Below are 22,593 nucleotides of genomic sequence, written 5' to 3'. Positions count from 1 at the left end.
ATTTTCGGTCTTAACTTTTATTAAACCGAGCTTTTCAAGCTTTTTGTGGCAATTTTTGTTCAAATTAATCTGTCTATTTGTGTATAATCCGATCAGATGGGTAAGTTTTAAGATATTATCGTAGGTTTACAAAGACTTGGTAACATATTTAAATAGGTTTAAATGTGTTTTGTATCGTTATTATACTTTAACGACTTTAAATTCCGATGCTTAAATTTGTTGATGAAATTTCTTGACGAGGGTTCGTCTCATTGTTGATGAATAATTTTCGTAGGTTGTGTGCACATGCATTTATCATAAAAACTCCCACACTTCCGCTCCGCTCGTGTGGTCGTGGGAATATTGGTTATTTTAATAATATAATATCAGTGCATTTTACTAATACTATTGGCCAACATTGCATTTCTCCTATTGCAAGGGAGAGATATAAACGTGTAATATTTTCCTTTCATTGTTGTTGTTTGTCATGACCAAACACTTTTTAAATATATTTTCTAAAAATCTATATAAATACCACAACTTCTCGATATTGCTACTTATGATGTTTTGAAATGTAAACAAAATTGTGTATTGGTTTTCTATTATTACTATATTAATAATATTGATTATTCTAAGAATATCAGTGCATTTTACTTCTAATATTGGCCAATATTGCATTTCTCCTATTGCAGGGGGAAAATATAAACATCTTTTCCATTCATTATTGCTGTTTGTTGTATATAATAACACCCACACCCAGTACATTACAGCTACCATTGCAGTTATCCTATTGCACTGCAGGGTCATTTGACTGCTAATATTGCATTTCTCAACCATCAGTACCCTTTCTTTTTTTGCCAATATCTCTGGCCATCTCTTTGGTCGTGGGCTGTATGACAGTGGAATTTCTAGTATAGTAATAATAGAAAACCAATGCACAATTTTGTTTACAATTCAAAACGTCATAGCTAACAATATCAAGAAGTTGTGATATTTATATAGATTTTTGGAAAAACTATTTAAAAAAGTGTTTAGTCATGACAAACAGCAATGATGAAAGGAAAAGATTATATGTTTATATTTCTCCCCTTGCAATAGGAGAAATGCAATATTAGAAGTAAAATGCACTGATATTATTAGAATAACCAATATTATTAATACAGTAATAATAGAAAACCAATGCACAATTTTGTTTACATTTAAAAACATCATAGCTAACAATATCAAGAAGTTGTGATACATAGATTTTTAGAAAATCTATTTAACAAAACTATTTAGAAAAAATAATAACAGTAACATATTGCCCATCATCGATGTTTTTAGTGTGACTACTACACTTCAATTATAGTCATCCAAACTTATAATTAAATATTGTAATAATCTCATAAGAATCGTTGGAAAAAATATCATCGTCATTTCCTTTACTTTCACTGCTTTTGACATCAGTTAGAATACCAAAGTACTCAAAAGTTTCCAAAATGTCAGTTACTTTGAAATCGGCAAAAAAGAAACGATTTCTGTACTTCTACGTTAATTACAGAAACCTTCGGCAGTTCGACAATGCTATAGACTGGTGAAATGTGCACTTTATTTTCTGTGAAATGCGCACAACTTGACGGTTCTATTCTCTGTCGCTCGGCGTTTCATTTGTCGGTCTTAATTTTGATAAAAGTAAGGCTTGGTCAGTTTTAATAAAGATTTTGGCCGAAATAATCTGTCTATTTATGTATAATCTGATCAGACGGGTTAGTTTTAAGATATTTCAGTAACATTTCAAAGACTTGGTAACATATTTAAATAGGTTTATATGTGTTTTGTATCGTTATTATACTTTAACGACTACAAAAAAATGGTTGAATTTGTTGATGAGATTTCGATACAAGGGTTGGCGACGATGTTGATGAATAATTTTCGTAAGTTGTGTGCACATGCATTTATCATAAAAACTCTCAAACTTCACTCCACTCGTTGGGTCGTGGGACAATCACTTGGTAACATACAGTAAATGCCTCAAATGCACAGTGGCCTCTGTACATAACCAATTAAAATTACTGTATTGGAATTGTATTTTACATAAAGGTGAACAGAGCAAACAGCCAGCGGTTTAGAATTGAGCTGAATGTCACACAATCAGTAAGTGTCCAGAAGTAAATAGTATGTTGCGAACCAAGTTTGTTGACTTATGCAAACAGTTGACAAACTATTGTTCCTTGACTGAGACATTTGAAGAACTGAGTTGATCAATTAACTATTACTACAGTCAGTTTTCTACAACTCTGTAACAACATGCATCGAAGAACTGCGATTATCTTGCACTCTGTGTACAGAAGCATGTAGCTCTAGATTTTTGAAAACTCTATATTTGATCAGAGAAACAACTAAGGCATCATGTGAAAAAATATTAGCATGATATATACTTATAATACTGGCTATTTTTCATAGCGATCTGAAGAGGTATGGACAATAAAATCAAAACCTAACCTACCAGTGAATGCAGTTGCCTCGGCGACTACGGGTTCAGCTTCATCGCGTAACATCGGATGAAAGAATGTGTAGAGCAGATCATGCTGTCAAATACAATGCAAACAGGTGGTCAGACAGACAGACAGACAGTGAAGGAAGATGCTAGTCTAAGCCATACTTGCAATAAGTTGAGCGGGTTGTGGTGAAACGACTAGTAGATAGATGCCAGCCTACCTCAGATATTTCTTTGGCAAGCATCAACAACTCTCTAAGGAAAATCTCCAACTCAACCTTGCGTTTCTCGGCTACTTTTTGCACATGAGTCCGGCCAAGCACAACCCTGTACAACAAATCACATTAAAATTCCACCCTTTCTACCTTCTGGTGAAAGTGGTAAGTGGGAATCACCGTTGAGAGAAACCATATTGAAAAAAAAACTGATGGAATAATTACAATTTTCAGATTTCTCTTTGAGCAACTTCCATATCAATGATGAACTTGAAAAGTTTTACTAGTTTACAAAGGTATTCCAAGCATCTATATTTCTCAAAGTTTGTGTGTGTATTCGTGTGTGGTGATTGTCCAGCTATAGCTATTATTTTAGCATTGCATCCACACATTACAATGTTTCTGTTAAGAAATATTTTGGAATCTAAGCATATACAACACGATGCTTCTTCATCTTTTTTGTTAGGGCAATGATAGGGCAATATTTTTGGCCAATTTGTTTATATTGTTAATAAAGCATCATTTATAATTAAACAATAAATATTTACCACATTTTATGCACAATTTATTGCTTGCAGTGTCAAAACTAATTAGATGCACAGCCAGAAATGCTATTACCACTACACATTAATCATGGCAGCAAGAAAGTCATCGAACGCCCATGAAAGTTTTTCAATGAGGTTAAAGAGAGAGATGGAACTCTGGCTTTATACTGCAATACTAGAAATCAGCAATGACTGTTCCTCGCGAAAAAATTTGTTGTAACTGTAGAAAGTTGTACTTGGATTTCCATTTTGTTGTATTCATTTGTGTTGAGCAGTAGTTTGTTTTGGTGTTTTTTGTTTGGAGTAAATTGTTTTCATTTCAAAATAGTTGTTTTCTAACATTCGGTTTCATTACAATACAGTCTTCATTTATCTCACTGAAAAACCTAACGTCATTCTTTAGTCATTAGCAATGCAAATATCGTATCGAATATCAATATCATAAATATTTATTACATATCGTATCGAAATGCAGAAAATCCATATCGCACAGCTATATAAAATACATACTAAAACTTCCTTCAAGTATGTGTTTAGTAAACTAAATTCATTTAAGTTAGATTCAGCGTTTAGGTTGCACGTCTGTCTCAAAGGTAAGAACTCCCCACGTAGTACATTGTAATGTTATATTATCTTGCAGGTCATAACCACAAAATGCACCAAAGTCATTGCAGGTACCTATAGTTACTAAGTTTAACATAGTATTTTGGTACTATTTTTAATGATGATGATTTTTACCAAGAGGTGATTGCATTAAATTACGACTATGGGTTTCGATACCGCTCTATATACGTCTATAGCCTACAAAATATTCGCATGCCAACACTGAAACGAACTGAAATCATATAATTGTATACCAAATAATTTTCGAGTGCAATCGTAGTGAAATAGACTATATTTAGCCATTACTCTCTAATGAGTTCACACTTACATTTAAACACGTTTACATTTATACTTTTTCTTCTAATTTATTTCAACAAAAACCTCTTTCAAGTTATGAAATTTTAAACTTACAAATGTTTGAAAACGCCTACAGTTGTTTTATTTATTTTTAATTTAATTCTACTGTACAAAACCTTTTCCTCATGATATGAAGTTTGAAAGTTACAGTTTTTGACAAAGTTTGAAAACCTTTACAGTTAAATTGAGAAAAAATAAAAACTCTAAAGGTTTTCAAACTTTGTCAAACAACTGTAACTTTCAAACTTTCTATCATGAGGAAGAGGTTTTGTGCAGGACAATTAAATTAATTGAATTTATTTAATTGTCCTGCACTATATTTCGATGACATACTCAACTCCACGTGATTAGTATTTTGACACGTGATGTTATTACACAAAATAAAGGACCAATAAGAGGCTCAATATAAAACGTAAAATATTAATAATTATTAAAATTGAAATAAATTAAGAGAGAAAATAAAAACATTTCAACTCCACAAAACCACTTCTCATGATATGTAGTTTGAAAGTTAGAATGGCAAACGTTGTTATATGTTAAATACAAATCAATTTTCTGTCCAAAGACTTTTATTACCCGAGCAACGCCAGGTAGCACAGCTAGTTTAACTATAAAAACACTTTCCCACGTATCGCAAAGAAAGTGCGCCTTTACATGACAAACAACATCAATAAAATAAATGCAACCTTAAGCGCAGTTCTTCCTATGACATACTCAAATATACATTTTTTGTGTCACGAAGCTTGATTAAGTAGAAAACGCCCACTTTACCTTGACCTACAAAGCATCGATCAAAGCTACACATGTGATTTCAGCTCATTATTCTTGGAAAAAGGTAATAAGAAAGTGCTGATACTGTGGTAGTTGTACATGTTGATGTTGCAAGACACTAACAATAAAGTGCTGATACTGTGGTAGTTGTACATGTTGATGTTGCAAGACACTAACAAGAAAGTGCTGATACTGTGGTAGTTGTACATGTTGATGTTGCAAGACACTAACAAGAAAGTGCTGATACTGTGGTAGTTGTACATGTTGATGTTGCAAGACACAAACAAGGAAGTGCTGATGCTGTGGTAGTTGTACATGCTGATGTTGCAAGACACTAACAAGGAAGTGCTGATACTGCGGTAGCTGTACATGCTGATGTTGCAAGACCCTAACAAGAAAGTGCTGATACTGTAGTGATTAGACAGGTTGCTAGGTAACTAGATTAGACAAGCAAGCTTATCAATATTATTGATACTTCATAAAAAATTTTACAATACCCATACTGTGGAATATTTTTAAATAAATCTTCGTATAAAAGAATATTTTTCAATAAACCTTTTTTCGAATTTGCCATTTTGAGTAAGTTCAATATATGGGAACTACTTTCAGGAATAATAGATTTAACCAATTATCGTTGAAAGGACTTGACAAACACTTGACAAACACACGGGCTCATACATCAGGGGCTCATACATCAGGGGCTCATACATCAGGTGCTCATACATCAGGGGCTCATACATCAGGGGCTCATACATCAGGGGCTCATACATCAGGGGCTCATACATCAGGGGCTCATACATCAGGGGCTCATACATCAGGAGCTCATACATCAGGGGCTCATACATCAGGGGCTCATACATCAGGGGCTCACACATCAGGGGCTCATGCATCAGGGGCTCATACATCAGGGGCTCATACATCAGAGGCTCATACATTAAGGGCTCATACATCAGGGGCTCATACATTGAAGCTCTCACACAGTGAGTAGTTATAGCTGTGTTGAAGCTCTCACACAGTCTATAGTTATAGCTGTGTTGAAGCTCTCACACAGTGCGTAGTTATAGCTGTGTTGAAGCTGTCACACAAGGAGTAGTAATAGCGGTGTTGAAGCTGTCACACAAGGAGTAGTAATAGCGGTGTTGAAGCTCTCACACAGTGCGTAGTTATAGCGGTGTTGAAGCTTTCACACAGTGCGTAGTATTAACATTTTATCAATTTTCCCATAAACATTGCATTTAGCTGTAGTTGTTACACAAACTGATAAAAGCAATCACAGTCTTGATACCTACATATAAAACAACATAAAATAAGAAATAATATAGAATAAGAAATAATACAAGTATTTATTGGTACTACCGAATGTGCCTTCCAAGGAACGATACAGTGATTTTCTAGTATAGCACCTCTGTAGATTACTCATGAAGTTTTACGGAATTCTATATTACAATTTGGTGACTTCTGGTCTTCACAATCATAGATGCCTCTCTTTGGTGGCTTGCATTTCATCATAGAGTATGCATTTCATCATAGAGTACGTATTTCATCATAAATTACGCATTTCATCATTGAGTACGCATTTCATCATAGAGTACGCATTTCATCATAGAGTACGTATTTCATCATAGAGTACACATTTCATCATAGAGTACGTATTTCATCATAGAGTACGTATTTCATCGTAGAGTACGCGATTTCGTCATAGAGTACGCGATTTCGTCATAGAGTATGTATTTCATCGTAGAGTATGTATTTCATCATAGAGTACGTATTTTATCATAGAGTACGCATTCATCATAGAATACAGACATACAAGCTTCCTTAATACAACTGTTATATAATTCTTCTGAGACAGCTGAAACTAAGACTGATATAATGTATTTAGTTATCAACTCATCCAATAAGGAGAAAAGAGACAAGAAACCATAGTAATTATATGTGAGCCCACCTGCCAGGCAGTCTTGGAACGTTAGCCAGTGGAAAGAGATCAACTAGTTTGCCATAAAACTCTTGAAACTCAGAATACCTCCGAAGCACGAGAGTTGGATCCTTCCGGTTTTGACGATGTACCTTTATTATGTATATCTACAGAAAAATAAACATTTCGTGATGAAATGTCTTAACCCTGCCTAACATGTATATTTACCTTTAAATTTAATAAAAAATAAGTAAATTTAAGGAAACTTTTAAAAAGAAAAATGACTCAAAGCTAAGCTTGAAGAGGAATATAACAAATAAAAAGCATTAACTCACATAGTGCTTTTCGGGTTGAGATCTTTTCTGGTAGTCAAATATTTCTACATTGATGATACGGCCATCAGTGGCCATGCTGTAACTGGATGGGATAAAGGAAAGGAGCTTCTCCTTATCACGTCTCGAAGACTTGCGCTGTCTCCAGTTGTGAACAAAGAAGTTCAACTGGACGAACCTTGACTTTAGACTCACCTCTATCATCCTACATATGATGAACACGTGTTAATCATATAATCGATAGACCGCAGCAGGTTCCTCTGCTCAGCTGTCTTAAAGATGTGATTACGTCAAAAAGGTTGATCAAGTGAAATTAAGACCAATAAAAGACTAAAACATCAGCTACAATTTGGTGCCATTTTTGTCTTTGTAGACCAACCCTGTCCAGAGATATATGCGTTTGAGTGAGGCCATCTTTTAAAACGATCAAATTCGAGCAGGTGCTTTATTCTTGACGTGTATAGTGATACCTGTGAAAAGAGTCCACGAGCGATCAATATAAGATCTCTTCTTTAGCCGATCATCAGCACGACATTTTTATATAGGTCATAATAAATGTTATCGCTCGTAAAACGCGCTGTCTGTGATTTCGAAGATGCTCATTTTGAAGATGCTAGGGATTTTACTCAATCACTAGATCAGGCATTACTGAATTAATTGAGATCGTTAATTTAATGAATTACTGCATCAACACATTTTATTAACAAAAAACAGAATTGTAACTATACCGCTAGTTCCAGCGAGAGTGACTCAAGGTTTTCTGAGCATCAGGTGGTTAAAGATTAGGGCAGACAGCTTATGGTTAGAGCTGGCAGGCGTCAGCTGCGTTATGCTGTAGAGGAAAATAGGAGAATGGAGGTGAATTTATCTTTAACTTTGAGTCTCCTATATATACTGTTGTGTTTACATTCATATTGTACTTCCTGTTTGAGACTATAATGTAACTTCCTGTGCGCACATGCGAGATGCACAGTGAGTTCTTATTACAAAATAAACGATGTCGATTGTTAAAGGTTGAGTTGCAACAAAATTTACGTAGTTTGGAACCTCTTTATTTTGATGGCGTAATCAACTCGACGTGGTAATTTTTTTGACACATGATGTTATCACGTGAAATGAAAGGCCAATAAGAGGCTAAATGTAAAATGTTTCGCAGCACTAGTTTATGACAAACACTTTGGGTTTTACCGGAAAGCCCTTATCAAATATAGATGCTCGATACTTAACAGTTTCGCTTCAGTTTGGTCTAATCATCTAGTCGTAATCTGATCGGTAACTGGACTTTTGGGCGACAGTCAATAGGGCGACAGACACTTAGGCGTCACTTTCGGTTCAAAAGGCGACAACTTCAAACGGAAAGGCGACACGGCAGACAAACCGGCGACAACTCCAGACTAAAAGACAACAAATTGGTTTGCTTGAAGGCTATGTAATGTACTGACAAACTATGAGATTCTGCCGTTGTGTGCAATGCTTACGTACATTTTTGAAACGTAACCTTGACAGTGTTATTGTTTTATTTTTAAAGACCTTTTATAAATCCAAATAGTAACTTGTACTTTTAAACGCCATTGGTGGGATTTCTCTGATCATGCTAGTTCAGACATTTAACAAAATACTAAGGCTATTTTTTATAAAAATGCATCTAGCTTATTCAATTAAAACACCAAAACTTGTTTTTGTATCAGCATGTTTGTTCAAAACGGTTCGAAAAATCACATTCTCAGCTGAATTGTCGACAATCTTGTCTCTGATTTTTGAAACTTTAGAGTTGTCTCACCTCGAAAAGAAATAGTTTTATGGTTTCGATCGTCGAAATCCATAGCAGCCTGAGAGAGAAATTTGCTCTTTGTGTGAGATGAAAAGACAATTCCCTATTATTGTGATTTCTCATTTACTTGTGGAAAGAACGATTTCCTTATCCTTGTTTCTTTACAATTATGATAATAATGTCATTATAATGCAAACTCAATAGGCTAAATTGGATTCACACTGATCTATGTTTGTTGGGATTTTATTGGAGTATGAAGAATGAAGGTTTTTCTCTGACATAGGTGTCTAAGATATATCCATATTTTACTAACTTCTGCAGCTTGTCGCAAGAAGACTAAACAGCATCACAGAAAGCTTATGGAGAAATGATCCATTCCAAAGCATAGAAATTAACCGGTCCTGATGCCATGTTACCCTTAGAGCCACTTGAGATATTTGACCGAATCACCCTTGTCACAGATCCCGATGGCACACACAACTCGTAGTTTGAGACAATGAGGAGTGATCAACACCTCAAAGACCTTTGCGATATATACTCAGCTGCAGGTTAATGCTGTCATGTGCCACATCATATACTATATTTTGCATTTTAACACGCACTATGAATATGTTTTATACACAACTATTTTAACAAAGGACAGACTTCAGAAAAGATTAAAAGATATTACATAGACAGCCATTGGCTTGTACTTTAATGATAACTTTATTAAAGAGTGGTGCAGGGAATTTCCTGCTAATATCTTTGTTTATGATTGGAAGTGCCAATGCGTTTGAGTACATACGAGTCACTGTGTATAATTATATTCCTGCAGTTCAAATTATCTTTTCTTGTAAGTTTTAGAATTAGTAGAAAGTAATATTCAGTTGCCAATTTATAACCGTGAACCTGATCTCATCATTCCAGATAGGAAAGAGAAGTTCTATCGCTAGATGAGTTTATCTACATAGTATCAATCAGTATAAAGTCATTGTAAAAAAATTAATGCTGAAAACTATTGATATACGTCTTTTTGAAAGTTATATATGATAAAAATCAGCTTTAATATTTGTATAAATATACCAAAAAGCAAATTTATTAAAATGTATAAAGCTAAACTTATATGTATGTATTTATTTTCATACTGCAACCAGAACAAGAATATACATTAATTTGAGATCTACTACTGAGGGTCCTAATACATGATACATGAGCCAAAGGTAGTATAATGACTCATCAACAGCGGTATGCTAGTGACTCAAGAATGCATCGCTTCAAAGGGGTTGAAAAAGTTGGTACCTCTATGATGTCATAAATTAGGCGGTAAGGAACCTCAGACTTTTGCCACACTGATAAGCAACTTGCCAGTTTTTCTAAGCATTCAAGGAAGGAAGTGAAAAAGAAAATAGTGACTGGCTAAATGACTTCTGAGCGTGTTGACAGACTCTAGAGTTAAATTTGTGGAAAAGGATGAACAGAAGAATAGTTGGGTGATTAAAGACAGATTAGTCTCGGCAGTTTTTTAAATAATAACTATCTCAATTAAATAAATATTTGGTACATTCATTAATACAATATGAAATTCTACTGTGTGTAAAAGAATAATGTAATCAGATTAATGAGGATATAAGCAGGTAATAGATGCCAAGGAAATAAGGTGGAGCAATGCGTAAAAAGTATGCTAATGCAAGATTTCCGATCTGGGCATCAATAAAGTTGGTGTCTTGTTAGTGTTCACTACTAATTCACAACAACATAACAGGCCATAGCAGGACTTAATATTTTGAATTAATCCTGCCCTCAGAATTGTCGCCTCAATGTCCAGAATTGTCACCTGTTTGTCCGCTGTGTCGCCCTTCCGTCTGAAGTTGTCGCCTTTCGAACCGAAAGTTTCGCCTAAGTGTCTGTCGCCCTATTGACTGTCGCCTAACCGTCCATAATTTATCTGATCACGTGACCCATACTTTCTGCCAAATAGCACGAAAAATTTCTGCAGCATTTTTCGACTATCACAGGTGACCAACAAGGAAAAATTCTTGTTATTCATAAAGGAAAGGTTGATGTTATTGCATCTAGTTAATGAGTATCATTCGCTTAACATATTACATATTGCTTTTATTATTACTAATATATAATATAATATATAATCATTTATTTAAAATTCTTTATCCAAACTTATAATAAAACCTATATTTCTACGGGGTCAGTCCCTGATAGCGAGAGACAGTGACAGTAAGACAATGATTGAGCTAACTTAGTGCAGGTATACAAGGAAAAAAATGAGAAGTTGCAATTCCAAGAGTTGCAATGAGAAGGAAACTTGGAGAGGAAGAAAAGAAAAATCCAGTTGCTTACAAATATCTACAATGCTTTGTCAGGGTGAGGTAAGAGGGTTTTAAAGCACATAAATTACATAAGTACTTTTATCATATATTTCAATACATCAGAGTCTTGGCTTTCGAATGAGCCTATATTCAATACACAAAGAATAATAGAACTATAAAAAACAGGGTGTCAAAAGTATGCCCTGCAAAAAAAAACACTTGGTTCAGGTTCTCAAAATGTAATGTCACAATTATTATTTAACCTTAGGTAGTCGATCCCTTTCGCTGCCATTGAGGCTGCGCTTTTCTGTGACATTCGGTGCTGTTAAACCCGGAGAGCGCTAATAATAAACTAAGATTCTAGATAATCAACAATGCCCGGGGATCTGCTAACGCCCGACCAATACAAATACATGTTCTGGGTTAATTAATTATGCTTCAATAAATGTGCTGTCGTTGATAAACGTAATGAAATCACATCGATTAAATTGTGACCTGCGGTTGCGTGGCTCTAGGACTATATGTCAATCGCACTTTCGCGAGATCACGAAATGCTTGAAACTAATTAGTCTCAGTCGTACCCCTCAACATCACAATAAAAAGAGAGGGCTAGTGCATAATATCATCGGGAAAACATAGTATGGTGCTTGGAATCCGAGTTATTTATCATAGAAATAACCTGTACATGGAGAACTAATGACACTGAGTCCTTTGTCATTTTCATTGGCTCTCTGGAGTTGTCCTATCTTCGCCTGACACTAGCGTCACTATCGTAGTTGATAAATATAAGCGGTAAGCAATAAAATAGGCGGTAAGAGCACACAACACCGCATATGAAAATTGTGACGTCACAATTTCCGAGCCTATGTCAGTAAACATTTCTGCGGTCGAGCTCTGGGGAAATCCTATAAACACCAACCAATGTCTGTCTCACCATGGCAAACAATAGCTCATTCGAAAGCCAAGACTCTGATGCATTGAAATATACAATAAAAAATTATATAAATTTATGTGCTTTAATCATTTTCAAGACGATAGAACTGGTGATGGCACTACATAAATGTTATTTACACGTGTCACTGTCTCACTATGAAGAGCTATCTACTATGGGCGGGACAAAGCATATTCAGGGGGCATTGCACTCCATAGCGGTCATGCGGAGAGCTAACGATAACTAACCTTGTGAAGGACACTGTAGCCTCAGAGTTCGTCTGTTCTAGAAGAAGGGCTGTCTTCACGTATTGCACAGCTTCCGAAGTCAAGCCCATTATTCCACTACTGGTCATCTGTGAAAGCAGACACTAACGATGAGCTGTATTTGGTGTAAGCATGCAGAGCATAGGCTGTCTGATGCTTTTGAATACTTTTTGCGAGAAGGGAAAAGTGTATACAACTTTTAGAAATAAATGCCTCGTTGACCAGAAGAGCAAGATGCTCTTTAGGTATCTCTAACATCACTGGGTAGTAATGCTGACATGCTGAAACATGAAACAAGGTTTCACTAAGTTCCTAGTAATTATTTTCATACTGCCTGCAATGATATCACTAAAGTTCTTTGTAAAGGTAAATAAACTATATGGCTGTAAAATCTAACAATAGTGCTCAATCTTATGCTAGGCTAATCACCAATGGCAAATATAGGTGATCAAAATTTTAAGTGTTCAAAAGCTGAATATTTCTGTTTCATCAACATGGAAAAGCTGCCATGATACAAAGTAAACTCATAACCTTAATACGTACAGTAAAACCTTAACATGTACAGTCAAACCTTAACATATACAGTCAAACCTTAACATGTACAGTCAAATCTTAACATGTACAGTCAAACCTTAATATATACAGTCAAACCTTAATATATACAGTCAAACCTTAATATATACAGTCGAAGCTTAACATATACAGTCAAACCTTATAACATATCGCTGGCTGAGTTCTCAAACCAGTCATGTGGGACACAAAGCTACATTCACAAAATGGATTACAAGTTTTGGTCTTCTGTAATTCTATTTTAATATTAGTTAGAATTTTCAAAATCCAGTAAACAATATCCTGACAAAGATGACAATGAATAAGTAAAATATTTTTATCCTATCAGTATTCATTGTGGCTAAAACTCATTTTCATAATTCCAGTTGACTGGTTTGTTCACAAACTAGTTTAGAAGTTAGAGCACAAAGCAGCCAACTGGTATATCATTGAAGCATAACAATGCATCTGAAGATGCACAAGCGCATAGAATTACATTGGTTTATAATAGTCCCACGACCAAACACGATTGGTTGAGAGATTTATGATAAATGCACATGTGCACACAACTCCCGAAAATTATTCATCAACAATCAGAAGAACCCTTGTCTCGAAGTTTCATCAACAAATTTAACCATCGTTTTGTAGAGTCATTAAAGTATAATAACGATACAAAACACATATAAGCCTATTTAAATATGTTACCAAGTCTTTGTAAACTGTCGACATCTTAAAACTTACCCATCTGATCGGATTATACACAAATAGACAGATTTATTTGGACGAAAATCGTTATTAAAACTTGCTAAGCCTCACTTTTATAAAAGTTAAGACCGGAAATTGAAACGCCCAGCAACAGAGAATAGAACGATTAAGTTGTGCGCATTCCACGAAAAAATAATGTGCACATTTCACCAGTCTATAGCATTGTCGAATTGCCGAAGGTTTCTGTAATTAACGTAGGAGTACTAAAATCGTTTCATCTTTGCCGATTTCAAAGTAACTGACATTTTAGACAATTTTGAGTACTTTGGTATTTTAACTGATGTCCAACGCAGTGTAAGTAAAGGAAATGACGATTATATTTTTTTCTAACGATTCTTATAAGATTATTACGATATTTAATAAGTTTGGATATTCTTCTTGATACTTCTTGATATTGTTAGCTATCACGTTTTGAAATGTAAACAAAATTGTGCATTGGTTTTCTATTATTACTGTATTACAATTACTAAGTTTGAATATTCTTTTTGACACTTCTTGATATTGTTAGCTATGGCGTTTTTTAAGCTAAACAAAATTGTGCATTGGTTTTCTATTATTACTGTATTACTATATTAATAATATTGGTTATTCTAAAAATATCAGTGCATTTTACTTCTAATATTGGCCAATACTGCATTTCTCCTATTGCAGGGGGAGAGATATAAACATATAATCTTTTCCTTTCATTATTGCTGTTTGTCATGACCAAACTTTTTTTAAATAGATTTTCTAAAAATCTATATAAATATCACTTCTTGAAATTGTTAGCTATGACGTTTTGAAATGTAAACAAAATTGTGCATTGGTTTTATATTATTACTATATTAATAATATTAATTATTCTAATAATATCAGTGCATTTTACTTCTAATATTGGCCAATATTGCATTTCTCCTATTGCAAGGGGAGAGATATAAACATATAATCTTTTCCTTTCATTATTGCTGTTTGTTGTGTATAATAACACCCACACCTAGTACATTACAGCTACCCTTGCAGTTATCCTATTGCACTGCAGTGCCATTTGACTGCTAATATTGCATTTCTCAACCATCCTTTCTTTTTTTCAATATCACTTTGGTCGTGGGCTGTATGACAGTGGAATTTCTAGTTCTTATATAATAGTTTACAAATATTGTATTTGCTTTCTCTAGATGAACAACCAGATAGTTTTACGACATTAAGGTACATAAGCACAAATTTACGATAGTAAACTTAGTCTATTTTAGGAGCGAATTCACATATGATTTGTTTGTTTCTGCCAAAAAAGGAAGCATTGACTCGAGATCTTCCACTTTTGCTTCAGCTAACGTTATCACCCTTTTTGTCTTCTGGAGCATTGGCTAATCTGATCTCAGATGAGCATCCTATTGACAGGGTTTTACTTATAACAGAATCCAATTTTAGACTGGGCTTATTCCTGTGCTCATGAGAAACATTTTGAGGTCTTAGCTGCACGGTAAACAAGCTTCTTCCCCGCTTCTTCACCTTGGTGTAGCGTACCAGATTATAATGCCCTATTTTTGTAATTTCACTATACTTTTTGAAGTTTTTTTTCCCAAAGGGTAACTTCCATAGTTTTCTTGTTTGGTTTTGTATTGAGTAAGTGGCGAATAACATGAAATTTTTTTTGTCGGTACCAACATCATTGCAAGGTTTGCTACAACATACCATATTTAATGCTACAGTGTATATAGAGAAGGAGAACTGATAGTAATACGAGTACCATTTTGCGGTATTCAAAAACAAGATTTAATATTGATGACGAAAAATGCTGTAAAAGTTTAGATTCAGTTTTTTTGAATAATATGGTTTAAAGTACAAAACCTACTCATCTAAATATCTGGTTTAAAACTTCACTTTTTTCAATACAATTTTTCTTTTGCTTCTTATTTGCAACCCCCCTGCTTGTTCAAGTCTTGCAACGAAGCAGTGTTGATTGGGAGTTGCGTATATGCAATGAAGCAGTTTTTACAAAACACTATATGCTATTTTAATTGTCTGAAACCAAAACTGCAAAGGAAAAGGGATTTCCTGACCAAAAAATCTTTACTAATCACTGATAAAAAATAAAACAAATCTGATTAACATATCTCAACTTGCTTAGTAATGAGTTTTTTTAAGTTGTATCAGGACTTTACGGACACCCAGCATATAGTCTGTATTGAGCAAACCAGTTGAGGGGTTTAAGCTCTAACGAAATTGTAGAATAAACCCATTTAGCTGATTTGTATGACTGAGATCTCAGAGGAAAACAAAAACTAGGCAAAGAAAATTTGTCCATATATTTGTAACCCTATAAACACCCAAAAAATGCAATTATCTCAATTTTTCCATTTTCACAGTTAGCTGATTTGAGAACTGAGACAGCGATATGCCGTCAAACCTTAAAGGTTGACTTGCAACAAAGTCACATTACAGTTATTTGGTATCAAAAGATTCACCATGTCTTACTCTGCTGTGTTGTAGGTGCAAAATATGTGGAAATGTGATTAAAAGCTCTTAAAAGCTCAAAAACGAACAGTTAATCCCCGCCATCACGAAATTGCCATATATTAGAATTCCCTTCCAAAACAGCTCAAATGGAACGCAGATGAAATGAACGAGATGGCTTCTGTTTACACTTTCATGCAACTTCATTCGTCGAAATATTTTCACAAATATACTTTATGCATTCAATAAAACCATGTCTATTGTTCTTACGCGTTTGTTTCATCATCATTGTAATGCTGTCACTTTCAGCACTGATATCTTATAACTTACCATGAAAATTCATTTAATTTTTTAACCTTAGCTCGAAGGAGTACATATCATTGTCTGTTAAACATGACAAACCTGTTGGTCACCTGTGATAATCGAAAAATGCTGCAAACATTATTCGCGCTGTTTGGCAGGAATTATGGGTCACATGATCAGATTACAAATAGATGATTAGATCGAGCTGAAACAAAACTGTAAGTAGCGAGTATCTATATTTGATACGGGGTCTTCGGTAAAACCCGAAGTGTTTGTCATAAACTAGTGCTACGAGAAGTTTTATATTGAGCCTTTTATTGGCCTTTCAATTCACGTGAGAACATCACGTGACAAGACAATAACCAAATGGATTAACTACGTTAAAGAAATAAACTGATTCCGATCTACGGCGATTTCGTGATGGCAGGGATTAACTGTTCATTTTTGAGCTTTAAAGAGCTTGTAATCACATTTCCACATATTTTGTACCTACAACACAGCGGAGTAAGACATGGTGAATCTTTTGATATCAAATAACTGTAAAGTGAATTCTGTTGTAAGTCAACCTTTAACATATACAATCAAACCTTAATATATACAGCCAAACCTTAACATATATAGTCAAACTTTAGCATATACAGTCAAACCTTAACATGTACAGTCAAACCTTAACATGTACAGTCAAACCTTAACATGTACAGTCAAACCTTAACATATACAGTCAAACCTTAACATATACAGCCAAACTTTAGCATATACAGTCAAACCTTGACATGTTATGTCAAACCTTAACATGTACAGTCAAACCTTAACATATACAATCAAACCTTAAAGCACATAAATTACATAATTTTTTTATTGTACATTTCAATACATCAGTCTTGGCTTTCGAATGAGCTATTGTTTGCCATGGTGAGACAGACATTGGTTGGTGTTTATAGGATTTCCCCAGAGCTCTACCGCGAAAATGTTTACTGGCATAGTCTCAAAAATTGAGATATCACAATTTTCATATTCGTTGTTGTGTGCTCTTACCGCTTATTTATCAACTACGACGATAATGACGCTAGTGGCAGGCGAAGGTAGGACAACTCCAGAGAACGAATGAAGATGACAAAGAAATCAGTGTCATAAGTTCTCCATGTACATATTATTTCTATGATAAGTACCTCAGACTCCAAGAACCATACTATATTTTTCCGATGATATTATGCACTAGCTCTTTATTTTTAATGCGATGTTAAGGGTGACGACTGAGACTAATTAATTTCAAGCATTGCGTGATCTCGCGAAAGTGCGATTGACATTTAGTCCTAGGGCCAGCAACCGCAGGTCATAATTTAATCGATGTGATTTCATTACCTTTATCAACAACAGTACATTTATTGAAGCATAATTAATTAACCCAGAACATGTGTTTGTATTGGTCGGGGCGTTAGCATGATCCCTGGGCATTGTTGATTATCTAGAATCTCAGTTTATTATTAGCGCTCTCCGGGTTTAACAGCACCGATTGTCACAGAAAAACGCAGCCTCAATGGCAGCGAAAGGGATCGACGACCTAAGGCTAAATGAGAATTACGACGCCACATTTTGAGTACCTGAACCAGGTGTTTTTTTTGCAGAACGTACTTTTGACACCCCGTTTTTCATAGTTCTATTATTCTTTGTGTATTGAATATAGGCTCATTCGAAAGCCAAGACTCTGATGTATTGAAATATATAATAAAAAAATTATGTAATTAAAGTGCTTTAACATATACAGTCAAACATCAACATATACAGTCAAACTTTAGCATATACAGTCAAACCTTAATACATACAGTCAAACCTTAACATGTACAGTCAAACCTTAACATGTAAAGTGAAACCTTAACACATGGAGTCAAACCTTAACATGTACAGTCAAATCTTAACATGTACAGTCAAACCTTAACATGTACAGTCAAACTTTAGCAAATACAGTCAAACCTTAATATATACAGTCAAACCTTAACATGTACAGTCAAACCTTAACATGTACAGTCAAACCTTAACATGTACAGTCAAACCTTAATATATACACTCAAACCTTAACATGTACAGTCAAACCTTAACATGTACAGTCAAACCTTGACATGTACAGTCAAACCTTAACATGTACAGTCAAATCTTAACATGTACAGTCAAACCTTAATATATACAGCCAAACCTTAATATATACAGTCAAACCTTAACATGTACAGTCAAACCTTAACATGTACAGTCAAACCTTGACATGTACAGTCAAACCTTAACATGTACAGTCAGACGTTAACATGTACAGTCAAACCTTAACATATACAGTCAAACCTTAACCCTTTCGCGGGCAGAGCGACGTTTATGTCGCTTTGCGATACGGCTGCTAATGGGCAGTGCGACGTTTTTGTCGTTTCGGTAACGTATTTTATTATTGCAGTTTTTGGTTAGCTAAATGCCGTTTTTTGTTTACTTTTTTTACCAATAGCAAGCTACGATATAGTAATTTCGGTTAGCCTCAAAAATTGACTTTAAGGTTGAAAAAAAAATGATCGTTTTTAGCAGTGATGAATAAATAAACTTTCGAAAAAAATTAGAAAATTGTTCCAAATAGTTTATCAACTTTCAGTTTTCTTGCTTCGGTTTTAGCTTTTATTTACCGAATTTTTCGAGAGTTTGACTTTAGTTTACTGTCATGGCGACTTCTAAAAGAACTTCCCGAGATTATTCTAATAAAGCAAGTACTAGTACCGAAATTACTAAGAGATTCAAAGCTGACAGTGACTTTTTAGATTTAGTAGCAAGAGATGACAGTGAATCAGGTTTGAATTGTGAGTGGAATGACTTTACATCTGGAAGTGACAGTGATGAAAAGGCTGGTAGCAGTAATGATGAGGATGTGAGTAGGAGTGATGCCAGTGCCTGGAAAAATATAACCAACATAAACAGAGATAAATCTCCTACACTTCAGCAGTTTAGAGCAGTGACAGGCCTAATATTTACTCCAGTAGATGCTCAACCAGTAGAGTATTTTGAAAAGTTTTTTGAGCCTGTCAATCCAGGAAATACATCTTTGTGGGAGTTCTTTGTTACACGAATAAGTACATGGTGCAAAGACTGTGATGTGGGCCTTTGTAAAGGAGAATGCTTTCGGAAATATCATTCGTAAATAGACAATTATTATGAAAAGCATATATTTTCTGTTATACATTTTTATTTGTTTATAATATATTTATATGCCTATGAACATATACATGTATACATATGCACCTTTAAACATAGATATATGCACATAATAACACACAGAAAAGTGTATGAACCTTTTGAAGTGTATTCGCCCATGGGAGTCTGATTTAGTTTTGAAAATTCGCCCGCGAAAGGGTTAACATGTACAGTCAAACCTTAATATATACACTCAAACCTTAACATGTACAGTCAAACCTCAACATGTACAGTCAAACCTTGACATGTACAGTCAAACCTTAATATATACAGCCAAACCTTAACATATAGAGTCAAACCATAACATGTACAGTCAAACCTTGACATGTACAGTCAAACCTTAATATATACAGTCAAACCTTAACATGTACAGTCAAACCTTAACATGTACAGTCAAACCTTGACATGTACAGTCAAATCTTAACATGTACAGTCAGACCTTAACATGTACAGTCAAACCTTAACATATACAGTCAAACCTTAACATGTACAGTCAAACCTTAACATGTACAGTCAAACCTTAACATGTACAGTCAAACCTTGACATGTACAGTCAAACCTTAATATATACAGTCAAACCATAACATGTACAGTCAAACCATAACATGTACAGTCAAACCTTGACATGTACAGTCAAACCTTGACATGTACAGTCAAACCTTGACATGTACAGTCACAGTCAAACCATAATATATACCTGAAGTACTTACTGGTAAGTATTTGAGCTGTGGAACTGATTAACCAAAAATATAACCTATTTGTAGCAATATATTTGCTCCAACATGGTTTGGTTTCATGTTGTCTGGTAATGTGGTAGTAGCCGTAGTAGTGGTCTGACAGCAGCTAGCTAGAAATTGGAAGATTAATCCTTAACATTCAATTTTACTTGCTATCACAACTACTCTAGTACTCAATCATAAATCGCTTACTGCAAACTTTAGCTTGCAGCCGCTGGTAACCTACCAGCTCAAGGAGGGTGAGGAGACCATCAGCTTGCTCTCTGATAATATTAAAGGCCTCGCAACATAAATCCACAAAGTCCTGAAAGTTCTGGCCCTGTTTATCGCTGCCGTTGATCACATAGACCATGTCCTTGGTCAGGATGAAGGGTGTCCGATCCCTGCGACAAAACAGAAGGTATCAGGGCATAAAATCTGTCTTTCTGTTCAACCGATACGACAAAACAGAGGGTGCCAGGGCACAGAGCCCGGCTCCATATTCAAACAATGCGGCAAAACAGAGGGTGTCTGGACACAGAGCCAGTTGCGGTATTCAACTTATGGCAATGAGAGCAAATATATGGCAAGGGATATAGTTGAAAAATGTACAAGCTAGGACTCTGTGGATAGATGTATATGTATATGAATGAAGGTGCCTAGATGCCATCAGCTGGTCAGGTAATGGCACCTGACCAGCTGATATGCTTTGTTCATGGCGCTTTCATCGCGAATAACATTTGTATATAATAACAGCCTTTTTAGAGATTATCATAAAGCTTCTATCATTTTTGCAACAAAATGCAGAACGCTACGAGAAAAATAATTTAACAGGCAACATCCCCGTAATTTTTTAGTGTTAATGCAAAATTATTGAAGGTAGAAGCGTAGAAGCAATAATAATGCCATGGCAGGAATTAGGGAGCCTTGAATCAGATTTCTGTTTCGCACCTTTAATAGGAAGACATAGAGCCAAAGAATTATATAATAATTGCCACAGTATACCATTAAAATAATACAATTATAATACCATTGTAACAATACAATATAATACCATTCTAACAATACAATTATAATACCATTGTAACAATACAATTATAATACCATTGTAACAGTACAATTATAATACCATTGTAACAATACAATATAATACCATTGTAACAATACAATATAATACCATTGTAACAATACAATTATAATACCATTGTAACAATACAATTATAATACCATTCTAACAATACAATTATAATACCATTGTAACAATACAATTATAATACCACTGTAACAATACAATTATAATACCATTCTAACAATACAATTATAATACCATTGTAACAATACAATATAATACCATTCAAACAATACAATTATAATACCATTGTAACAATACAATTATAATACCATTGTAACAATACAATTATAATACCATTCTAACAATACAATATAATACCATTGTAACAATACAATATAATACCATTGTAACAATACAATTATAATACCATTGTAACAATACAATTATAATACCATTCTAACAATACAATTATAATACCATTCTAACAATACAATTATAATACCACTGTAACAATACAATTATAATACCATTCTAACAATACAATTATAATACCATTGTAACAATACAATATAATACCATTCTAACAATACAATTATAATACCATTGTAACAATACAATTATAATACCATTGTAACAATACAATTATAATACCATTCTAACAATACAATTATAATACCATTGTAACAATACAATTACAATACCATTGTAACAATACAATTATAATACCATTGTAACAATACAATTATAATACCATTGTAACAATACAATTATAATACCATTCTAACAATACAATTATAATACCATTCTAACAATACAATTATAATACCACTGTAACAATACAATTATAATACCATTCTAACAATACAATTATAATACCATTGTAACAATACAATATAATACCATTCTAACAATACAATTATAATACCATTCTAACAATACAATTATAATACCATTGTACTATTACAATTATAATACCATTGTAACAGTACCATTATAATACCATTGTAACAATACAATTATAATACCATTGTAACAATACAATTATAATACCATTGTAACAATACAATTATAA

General features: G+C 34.2%; 1 protein-coding gene across 1 annotated transcript in view; it reads right to left on the bottom strand.

Moving 5' to 3' along the window:
• The window catches only part of LOC137393482 (phosphatidylinositol 4-phosphate 3-kinase C2 domain-containing subunit alpha-like), a 79,750-nt gene that overhangs the window by 6,079 nt on the left and 51,078 nt on the right, over positions 1–22,593 (bottom strand). Inside the window, exons 20-25 of the mRNA XM_068080056.1 lie at positions 20,697–20,853; positions 12,447–12,553; positions 7,197–7,398; positions 6,892–7,028; positions 2,677–2,782; positions 2,465–2,546 (exon numbers count right to left, since the gene is read on the bottom strand). Of these exons, the coding sequence (XP_067936157.1) occupies positions 2,465–2,546; positions 2,677–2,782; positions 6,892–7,028; positions 7,197–7,398; positions 12,447–12,553; positions 20,697–20,853 (791 nt within the window). The remainder of the gene's footprint in view (positions 1–2,464; positions 2,547–2,676; positions 2,783–6,891; positions 7,029–7,196; positions 7,399–12,446; positions 12,554–20,696; positions 20,854–22,593) is intronic.

Source organism: Watersipora subatra, chromosome 4 (assembly GCF_963576615.1).
Source record: "Watersipora subatra chromosome 4, tzWatSuba1.1, whole genome shotgun sequence".
Classification (NCBI taxonomy): domain Eukaryota; kingdom Metazoa; phylum Bryozoa; class Gymnolaemata; order Cheilostomatida; family Watersiporidae; genus Watersipora; species Watersipora subatra.
Note: the sequence above shows the minus strand (reverse complement) of the source record. Positions and strands in the feature narration are given on the sequence as shown.